Source organism: Montipora capricornis, chromosome 11, assembly GCF_036669925.1.
Source record: "Montipora capricornis isolate CH-2021 chromosome 11, ASM3666992v2, whole genome shotgun sequence".
Classification (NCBI taxonomy): Eukaryota; Metazoa; Cnidaria; class Anthozoa; order Scleractinia; family Acroporidae; genus Montipora; species Montipora capricornis.
In genome coordinates, this window is record NC_090893.1 from 37,151,473 (window position 1) to 37,162,812 (window position 11,340).

Here is an 11,340-nt window from a genome sequence, read left to right on the forward strand (position 1 = left end):
GCGTGTGACACTCTAACCAACTGAACTTCTCTACGCAATTGAAAAAATTGCGTTCATAACTGCGAAGATCATAGCTTCACTTGATTTCATATCCGCAGTTCATATATGATCCATTTCATATATCATTTCATCGTTAAATCCGTCATTTTTAATAAGGTGCCATTCCCATACAAACTCTCTATTTCCAATATGCAAAATTTATGCAAATGCTTTGCAGCTGTGTATGAGCGATTTACACTACTGTGGTGCAGGCCATTAAAAGAAAAATTCTTCATCAGGAGAAGTTTGTATTACTTTTACACAGCCTTTAATTGACCGAATGCATACATGGCGGTCAAAAATGTATTCTTTTGTTTATGTGCTTATGAGACTCACTAGGCTCGCTCTCAAGCAACCTTTCTTTTGTATTTTGTCCATGCAAATGAGGCTAGTGAGTCTAATTAGCACCTAAACAAAAGAATGTTTTTTCGGCCACCATTTGACTTGTACTTGAGGCCACAATTTTGTCAAGCGGCGTTCCCTACTTGACTTCATCTCATCATCCAGCGAAGTCTTTCTGCATGGGTTTTAGTAAATAGAGTAAGAAGAAATGTTTTTTTCTTCAAGTTCTTCATCTTTTTCGTCAGAGGACGGTTCGGAGTTGAGTTCAGACAGGAGTAGTGCGATTTTCGAGGAAAGTGAGGCCAGTTTCGTACCCCATGACGAAGATCTAGAGCCACTCGCAACTCAAGAAGAAGCTGCCGCCTACAAGGCAAACCATGAGAACCAAGAGAGTGGTTTTTTTTGTTTTTGTTTTTGCCAATTATTCATGAATGCCTAAAATTGAAACAGAAATTTTAAGCAAAGCCGTCTCAAAACCTATAGTTTGGAAACGCTACATTGACTTTGTTTTTTCTCTGTGGGACATGAGTAAACCGGACATAGCGACTTCCATCAAACAAGCAAATTTACATCACCCTACGATTAAATTCACGGCAGAAATATCTGCCACTGAGACTGTGTTTCTAGACACAATAGTATACAAAGGAACGAGATGCAAGGATAAAAAAACACATGTCAAAATACATTTGCGGGATAGAGGTTACCCACACAATTTGGTAGAAAAACTACTATCAGAAGTCAAATTGACAAAGAGGGACTCCGTGCTTAAAGGAAATACCAAAACAAAAACAAAAGCTTTTTGTAACACAATACCAGACATCAGTGTCAAACCTGAAACAAGTTTTATTCAGAAAACGTCAACACCTACTTGGCCAAATCTTTAAAGAACCACCCACTATTTGAAGTAAAAACTAACGGTAAAAGCGCGCGACGTTCCGACCGAACTTCGGTCATTATCAAGCCAAATGTGAAAATAAATTTTTTTGCATAAGTATAATAAAAAACAAAGAAGTGAAAGTATGTTAAGTTTGAAAATGTAAAAAAGGGGTGTTAAAAAACATGCAAGAATAACATAATTCAAAATGTAAAAACTTTCGCACAAATTGAGTCTGACTGCACATGGAGATGGAGATGGTAAAATTCTTGGTAAGTTCATTGGGCACATAAGAACGTTTCACACGGAAATGTTTTCCAATAGAGGAAGAGGCATTCTTGTGCTCGTCTACGTGTTGATGCAAATGCCGCCGCGTGCATTACACATGTCACGTTTAAATTGATAAACAAGGGATTGTTGGTTGACAATAGACGGCTTGACTTCAGACGGTTTCAGATGTTGTTTGATCTTGTGGCTGACAAACGTGGGCTGGAAGGTCACTTGAATTTTCTGGCTCAGATCTTTGAGTTGCGCTCTTACTGTAGAATATGTGAACACCTTATGTAAGAATGTTTGTCATGATTCGTATAAATTAGGTAGCCATTCGTGGTCACTAGTCCCTCTTCCACTTTGGATCCAATAAACTAGTGTGTTCTCTCAAGTGTTTTCTCTTTCTCTGAATCCATATGGTGTCAGAAGTAAAGTACTACAGTTCCTGGTTTCCCTGATACATTAGCTGTGTTTTCCTGGTCTTCAACATGGCAAACCCTATCCGCTTAAGCATGGGTTTGGTTCAATTGCTCAGCGAGGTCCATGAGGTTGATATTGTTAAGGCCTTTCAAGCAGCCGTTTTTGACGAATACAATGGTTTATTTAAAGGCCATCTTGGTCCTTAACCTACCTGTTCTTTACAAGATAAGGCTCGACCGCAACTCTACTCCTGTTGGTAGACCACCACGTAAAGTACCCCTTGCAATAGAAGAGTGCATTAAAAGAGAGTTGGAGGGGATGGTTAAAATCGGAACGATCACACCTGTGTCTGAACCAACCGAATGGGTCTTGCAGATGGTAGCTGCAAGGAAGAAAGATAGTAGCATTCGCATTTGCATAGATCCATTAGATCTCAACAAAGCCCTCAGAAGACCTCACCATCCCATGAGATCAGTCGAAGATGTTGTCTCCCGCTTGCCTAATACCATAGTATTCTCAACTCTTGATACAAGGAGTGGTTTCTGACAAATTAAGTTAGACTAGGAATCTTCTCTCTTCGCAACCTTCAGCACACCGTTTGAGAGATACAGATTTCTCCTCATGCCGTTTGGTATTACAGCTGCATCGATCGAAAGTTTTCCAGCGTGCAATGGAAGAGCTGTTTGCTGAGTATCCCTGTGCTATCGTCGTGGATGACCTATTGGTATGGGGAGAAGGAACTGTGGAACATTATGTAAATCGTAGGAAAGTTCTACAGAGACGGCGTGAAGTCAATTTGAAGCTAACCCTAAAGAAATGCAAGTTCCGCCTCGATCAAGTGCCCTATGTTGGGCACCTTTTCACAAAGGAGGGTCTCAAGCCTGATGAAGCTAAGGTCAAAGCCATGAAAGAAATACCACCTCCTGACAGCCCTGAGGCACTACACCGACTTCTTGGCACGATCAACTATAAAAATTCTTTGACTTGGGCCATTTCAGTTTCAATAAGAATAAAAAGCAAACAGCGGTTACAAACATTTGCTTGAACGGCATAACTTTTATAAACTTAACGTCTCGTATAAAGAAAGGTTACGTTTATACAAACGTTGGCCGTGTAGCACTTATATTTTAAACAGAGTTAACTGAATAGAGGGTAATGTGAACTGCTAGATTTCTATCCCATATGAACCATGTGAGCGTTAGCCCTACTGATGGAAATGGCCCACACAAGGACAGAGAAAAACTCTGACCAGGGTGGGAATTGAACCCACGACCTTCGGGTTAGATCTCCGCTGCTCTGGGCCCTAACTACAAATTGTCACGAATCTGCAATTGCTGATCATGTTTTCTTAACCACCATAGAATTAAGTGGGATCAGTTTGAAATATTAGCAACTGGTCGATCAGTTATGCATTGTAAAATTAAAGAGTCTCTGTTTATCCGTGATCTAAAGCCAGCCTTAAATGAAAGCGTTGGCAGTCAGAAACTTTATCTCTATTATTTGCATATTTTTTGTCGTTTTATGTCAATCAATTTCGTTAGTTCCCAGTCCGTACAGTTGTATTTTTGAATTTAAATTTATCTGTAACTGAATAGTAATCACTTCTGATGATGTATGTTGTAACATACGAAACGTTAAGTTTATAAACGTTTTGCAGTTCAAGCAAATGTTTGTAACCGCTGTTTGCGTTTTATTCTTAATGATCAACTATCTTCACAAGTTCATCAGCAATCTTAGTGAGAAGACTGCGCCACTACGCCAATTGCTTTGGAATGACATATACATTGGACTTGGGAGGAACCTCAGCAACAAGCTTTTGTAGCTCTGAAATCTGACATCTCTTAATGGACCATTCCTTAAGAACTTCAACCCCTTAAAGCCTGTTACGCTGTCTGTCGATGCCTCTAAGAGTGGCCTTGGTGCTGTATACTTTCAGTATGGGAACCCTGTGGCCTATGCCTCTCACGCTCTCACAGAAGACGAATCTCGATACGCGCAGGTCGAGAGAGAACTGCTCGCTGCGACATTAACAAGCAAGCAATTTCACGATTTCATTTATGGTCGAGAAGCCATCATTGATACTGACCACAAGCCTATTACAGCAATTGTAAACAAGTCTCTTCATACTGCACCTGCCCGACTGCAACGTATGCTGTTACATCTTCAGAGGTACAATTTGAAGTTCATTTACAGAAGAGGAACGGAGCTTCATGTAGCGGATGCATTGTCAAGAGCCTACATTACTGAAGAACCTGGTGTAGAGGATGACGATCAGCTTGATGTGTTATCTTTGCCGTCGATCTCTCCCTTACGCATGGCCGAGCTCTAGAGTCATACTCTTGCAGATCCCATTATGCAAAAAAGTGGCTCATTTCCTTGCAAATGACTGGCCGTCAAAGCTCAAGAGTGTAACCCCAGATGTTAAAGTCTACTTCCCTATAAGAGATGAGCTGATTGTTGACAATGAAGTGATTCTGAAAGGCCTCAGAACTGTGCTTCCAAATTCCTTGCCCAAAGAATACATCCAGTTTCTCCACAAGGGGCATCCAGGGACAGATGCTACCAAGAGAAGAGCAAAGGACATGTTGTACTGGCCCTCCATGAAGCTGTAAATTGATTGTACGATAGCCTCGTGTCAGCATTGCAACAGTGCAAAACCACACTAGCAGAAAGAGCCGCTTCTGGTCCACCCGGTTCCGGTGCTTTCGTGGTCCCTTGTCAGTGCTGATATATTTGATTGGTAATCAACGCAATACTTAATTCTGGTTGACTCATATTCCGGCTGGTTCGAGATGAATTCTCTCCACGATTTATCTACCAAAACTGTTATTCAGAAGATGAAGCGCCACTTTTCTGTTCATGGAATTCCATGCAGGTAGCTGACCGACAAAAGCCCACAATTTTTCAGTAGAGAATTTAGAAGCTTTGCCGAAGAATGGAATTTCCATCATGTCACCAGTAGCCCTCTCTTCCCACAGTCCAATGGCCTGGTTGAGAATGCAGTGAAGCATGCCATGAACCTGCTTGACAAATGCAAGAAGGATGGTTTAGATCCTCTGCTTGGCCTTCTTAATCTCAGGAATGTTCCACGACCTCGAGATTAAGTTCTTGGTTCTCCTGTGCAGCGTTTGATGTCCTGCTGCACCAGGTACCTTGTTCCAGTTGCTAAGAAGCTCCTTGCTCCCAGGGCCCTTAATAACAAACATGTTTTCTGGTGCCTCAAATCCAAGCGTATGCAGCAAAAGGCCTCTTACGATCGTGGCGCCAAACCTCTCCCACCGCTCAATCCTCAGCAGGGTTTGAGACTTCACACCAGCAGAGGATATAAGAAAGTTGTTATTGTGAAACAACCCATTGCAGACCCGCGGCCCTACATTGTGAATGTTGGAGAGAGAGAGAGAGAGAGAGAGAGAGAGAGAGAGAGAGAGAGAGAGAGAGAGAGAGAGAGAGAGGGGGGGGGGGGGGGAGGGAGAGTACCGCAGAAACCGCAGACTACACTAGGCTGTTCCAGAACGTGCTTCTGCTCCTCCTCCTCCAGCCAATCAGAATGTTCCCACTTTTCCTGCAGCAGCCAACCAGAGCGCTTCTCCTTTCTCCTCTGTTGAGTCTCCACCGGTGACACCTGCCGAGTATCCAGTCCCTCGGCATTCTCCTGTAAGGACCCCTATCAGACCCGAGACTCCAGTTAAATCTCCATCATAAACGTCTACGGCAAATGTTTCTGCTTCCAGTTGCCTCTCGCGTCCCAATGCTAAAAGATCACTTATTTTCACTGGGTCTGGACGGATCTCAAGACCAAATACCAGATATCAAGATTTTGTTACTTGATTGGAGAAACTCGTTTAAGTTCCGTGATTCTTGGACTGGATTAGATATTAACTATTGGGATTGATGAACTACGAATTATTTTTTGGTGTAATTAGTTACATTCGTTTTCTTTCAGCGTGTGCTTATCTATTAACTTTGTTCGGTTTCTTTAGTTTCATTACAGTCTGCGTTGATTTGTTTTACAAAGGGGGATGTCGAATATGTGTGAAACTCATGTAGGAATGTTTGTCATGTTTCATATATTGTTCTCTATTCGTATAAATTAGGTAGCCATGCGTGGTCACAAGTCCCTGTTCCACTTTGGATTTAATAAACTAATGTGTTCTCTCAAGTCTTCTCTCTTCCTCTTAATCGGCACTTATACAATATCGGCTGAAGTGAGCGTCCAGCCCACTTTGTCAGCCACAAGATCAAACAACCTCAGAAATCGCGCGACGTCAAGCCGCCTATTGTCAACCAACAATCTATTGTTTATCAATTTAAACGTGACATGTGTAATGCAAGTTATGTTGGTTACACGTGGTGGCATTTGCATCAACGCGTAGACGAGCACAAGAATGCGTCTTCCTCTATTGGAAAACATTTCCGTGTGAAACGTTCTTATGTGCCCAATGATCTTACCAAGAATTTTACAATCTTAAAAAAGTGCAAGAAGTTTGAGTGTCTCATTTATGAAATATATATTTTTTATTAATAAACTGAGGCCAAGTCTCAATGTACAGTCAGACTCAATTCGTGCAAACGTTTTTAAATCATTTTTAATTATATTATTCTTGCATGTTTTTTAACACTCCTTTTTTACATGTTCACACTTTACATACTTTTACTTCTTTGTTTTATATCATGTATTTATACTTATGCAAAAAGTTTTATCTTCACTTTTGGCTTGATAATGACAGGAGTTCAGTCAAAGCGTCGCGCGCTGTTGCCGTTGGTTTTTACTTCACATTGCTGTCAAAAACCTTTACTTGTAAGCACCTATTATTTCCTACAAAAAAGGGAAAATCCTCTGCTCGTTAGAGCAAAACTATGAAAGCTTCTATACGTGTATTTACACAGGAAGGGAATCAGTGTGGCCTGTCACCCCTTGCGTTACTGATCTTAAAAACATATATTTCGAGCAACCTCGTCCCCAGGGTCTCTTTGTCTTTGCCTTCTCAACGACAATGGAGACCCTGGGAACGAGGTTGATATTTCCCGTATGTGTACTTGGATTGCAATTCGCGGATATTTTTCCACGTGTGGAGCTGTCACTTCGCCTCAAAGCACTTTGGTTTTGATGATATGATGATGTCACGGACTCCCTGGGATCTCACTGGGACAAGTAATGGGCGATCGCTCGTTCGCGAAAAGCATGCATTCAAAAAGCGCACTTCCATTTGGAATTTCCAATTCAAATTTGGCAGGCGTAATTATTGGCCTTCAAAGGTCACGAAAAGAGAAAACAAGAAAAAGTCAAAATTTCGTCTCAGTAGCATTTTTATATTTTAATTATTTTAATGTACTTGAACTTCCTGGAATTTCTAATAGCAACTTTTTCTAATACCTGAAAGTCGTAAAGTGGCCTTCACTAATGCACCCACGTGTCAGAGATATGGAGAGCATTAAATGAGCCGGAATTAATCAAATAGTGTCCCAGAGCTTGATAGAAGGTGTCTTAGGGCCTCCACAGACTAGGGATTTAGTTGTCGACAACTATTTGTGATCGACAACTAAAAAGTTATCGACAATTAAAAAACGTAGTCTGTGGCGCAAGTTGTCGACGACTAAACCCCAAATTATTAGTTGTCGACAACTAAGCAGTTTCCCTTTTCGAAAAGGGAAACTTCTTAGTTGTCGACAACTAATAATTTGGGGTTTAGTCGTCGACAACTTGCGCCACAGACTACGCTTTTTAGTTGACGATAACTTTTTAGTTGTCGATCACAAATAGTTGTCGACAACTAAATCCCTAGTCTGTGGAGGCCCTTAGATATTGCGATGATTATTGTTTGGGGCCCCTTCATATGTGCCCGGCTGGTCTGGTTCCGAGATGTTAATGCTTCGCCTCCAAATCCTTTGTAAAAGCTTCGATGTGTTTGGGGCCCCTTCATATGTGCCCGGCTGGTCTGGTTCCGAGATGTTAATGCTTCGCCTCCAAATCCTTTGTAAAAGCTTCGATGTGTTTGGGGCCCCTTCATATGTGCCCGGCTGGTCTGGTTCCGAGATATTAATGCTTCGCGGGTTGGCTCAGTTGCCGAGATCTCGGAAACGGGCTGAAATTTGGTTATATGAACTCTTCATCGCGGTCGGCGCGGTTACCGGGAGGAAAATAATACAATACACTTTTGTGAAAAAACGGACATTACCGAGTTTTTACTTCTCTTTTCTTCGATAATGAAGCTTAGAATATATTAAGAAATAAGAACGTTACTCTGGTTGAAATTGTATAAAAATATGTACAATGTTTTAAAAGTCCCAACGTTTCGGTTGAACCTTCAACCTTCATCGGGAAAAAGTTAAAAAAATAATTCGCAAAAAACCCGTTTCTTATAGTATGCCAAATTCGAGTTTATTATTTTTTAAATTCTGTCCCTCAGAGAAATTCTTGCGGCAAATGTATGCCATCATCACTATTAAGAGGATTCCAGCAAGGGTTAATTTCCCAAGCCTCAAGAATGCGTCGATTGCGCCAATTAGCATTTGTGCGTAGGATCTTGAACGCCTCCCAAGAGACAGTGTGACCAGAACGTAAACAATGTTCCGCTAAAGCTGACTTTTGCGAGTGTTTATGTTCCACCGCTTTCTGGTGTTCTTTAAGGCGAGTAGAAAATTTGCGTTTAGTTTCCCCGATATAACTCTTGACACAATCTTTGCATGGGATCGAGTAGATGGCGCCACAAGTCTGATCTTTCGGTACTGGGTCTTTCGGTTTAGGAAACAACTCGCAAAAGTCAGCTTTAGCAGAACATTGTTTACGTTCTGGTCATACTGTCTCTTGGGAGGCGTCCAAGATCCTACGCGCAAATGCTAATCGGCGCAATCGACGCATTCTTGAGGCTTGGGAAATTAACACTTGCAGGAATCCGCTTAATCGTGATGATGGCATGCATTTGCCGCACGAATTTCTAAATCTTGCCTTGAGGGACAGAATTTAATAATAATAGACTCGAATTTGGCATACTATAAGAAACAGGTTTTTTGCGAATTATTTTTTCACTTTCCCCTGATGAAGGTTGAAGGTTCAACCGAAACGTTGGGACTTTTAAAACATTGTACATATTTTTATACAATTTAAACCAGAGTAACGTTTTTATTTCTTAATATGTTTCTATCACCTGGTTACAGGACCATTTTTAAAAGCTTAGATTCGTTTCATTTGATAGTTAACGTCAAGTCAAAATTAAGTTGAGGTTGCTTAAACAAAGAAAATCAAGAAATTCTCGCCACGCTTGTTTGTTACATTTCACACCTGAATCGGTCGCGCCAGAAAATTTTCATCTCGGAAAGCGGGCTTAAAGTCGCCATATGAACAGAAACCAATTTCACCTTGGTAACCGATCCATCTCGATCAACGGGGATCATGTAAGAGCCCAATAACCGTATGATAACATTGTCAAATCTCTGTGGACATGCAAGTATCAGTCCACTGGGCAATTTGACAATGGTTCGACCAAAGTCATTGTACTTTGTTTGGTGCATGTATTCGTCACATTCTTAATTTTCCCAAACGACAAAAGGGCAAAAGTAAAGTTATTCTAGGTAGGGTCACAGATTACCAAGTATGTTGCTATGTTTTTATCTCTGTTCAATTTAAGGAAACCTTGCTTTCAGAAAGCCAACTGGTACACCACATGCTGTTGACCTTTCGGTAGATGGAAACCTCGGAACATGGACGTTACTGGTTTGGTGGCGCGTTGACTTGGGAAGGATGGTGCCAGTGAATGAAGTGATCTTGTACGGCACCAATTGTAGTGATTTCGTGGTCAGAGTGGGTAAGTTGGCTAAAAACATGGTTATTTACCTTTTCTGTTCTCAGCTGACAAGGTAAAGAAGGAAACACATTTGCACTGGGAACCATTCCTTTCATGAAAGATTCCAGCAGAGAGATTTCAATTTCTTGTTTTCTTGTAAACCATGATGATTTTTATTACATAAAGTAATTTTCTTGGTAGAAATTTTTAAACCATTCTCCTTTTTATTTTTATCCCTTGTTTGTAAAGAAAACGTGGAACTTAATTTTAAAATAAAAAACAAAGATCACAGATGTGCACCCATGCAGTTGTTCACAGGCCGGATAGCTTTGTCCAGTGCATGCTTGTCCAAATGTGACAAAATATAAAGATTGCCAATTTCATGTGCCAACTATACATTTCTAAATCAAGTTTCCTATATTCATATCAAATTGTCAGATGTTTATGTCAAACGATATATTTATGCATCAATTTTTTTTAATATTCAAATAAAGTTCCCAGATATTCATGTCAAAATATCTTCCGTTATCAATGCATCTATGCCTTTATCGAGCCGACTTTTTCATATTTGGAAAAAAAAAATGTCAAGTGTACGTGCCCACTTTTAAAAATCAAGAAAGGCTGGTGCTGAGCATTTCATAAATGAAGAGGCAGCATGAGAACCAGCCGTACAATAAACAACATGGCGGCCACGAATCTCTTCAAGAGTTCTTCGTAAACTGATCTTGACACCAAGATTTGTCTTGACACAGGCGGCCAAGACGTTGTTTGAGATTTACATACGTGACAGTATTGCGTTACGTTTTGAGCCATTTAAGAGAATGTATGAAACACTCAGCAAAACAGTGCTTTTCAGCGCTAAAATCGCTGAGTAGGTCTCAGTAAAACAGTGCTTTTTAAGCGCTAAAATCACTGCTAAAATCGCTCAGTAAAACACTCGGGATAAAACAGTGCTTTTCAGCGGTAAAATCGCTCAGAAACAGTGCTTTTCTTTAGCGCTTAAATTATTCAGAACAATTTAAGCCCTAGAGAAAAGCACTGTTTCTGAGCGATTTTAGCGCTTAAAAGCACTGTTTTACTGAGATCTACTGAGCGATTTTAGCGCTGAAAAGCAGTGTTTTGCTGAGCGATTTTAGCGCTGAAAAGCACTGTTTCGGTGGGCAGAAATGGTAATTCCAAAAGGTCTAAAAATTAATGCCACTAAGTAGTGCTCTCGAGTAGAACTGACCAACGAACAGCAACGACGTGCAACAGTCTTGTTAGCATGGTAATATTTGACTCCTTTCACTTCTCTGCAAGCGGCGAGTTTCCCGCCGTTTCCGGTGTAATTTCCCCAGGGACCCTGATACGGTCCAATTTGCATAGAGAAAATTGATCTGTGCCTCCCTACGGTTGAGAGCGACTTTGTCGTGTTGGAGGTGGTCGCTAAGCCAACGATTTTGAAATCCGTGGCCAAGATCACTCGTAACGGGTCAAAATGAAGCAGAAATGGGCAGCCAGCGTTCGAAAAGGAGCGTTTTTCGGGCGGATAAGAAAAACCTTGGGATCCGAGGCGAAGCAACTAGAAAGAAGAATTATCGATGGCTGCCGTGAGGCAATTTTGGCGAGTTCCGA

General features: G+C 41.1%; 1 protein-coding gene across 3 annotated transcripts in view; it reads left to right on the top strand.

Moving 5' to 3' along the window:
- The window catches only part of LOC138022858 (uncharacterized), a 295,342-nt gene that overhangs the window by 81,366 nt on the left and 202,636 nt on the right, over positions 1-11,340 (top strand). For 2 of the 3 annotated variants that reach the window (XM_068869845.1, XM_068869844.1), the window contains one exon: positions 9,571-9,747. The exons of the other annotated variant lie outside the window; for it this stretch is intronic. In XM_068869845.1, the coding sequence (XP_068725946.1) occupies positions 9,571-9,747 (177 nt within the window). The remainder of the gene's footprint in view (positions 1-9,570; positions 9,748-11,340) is intronic. 3 annotated transcript variants of the gene reach the window in all.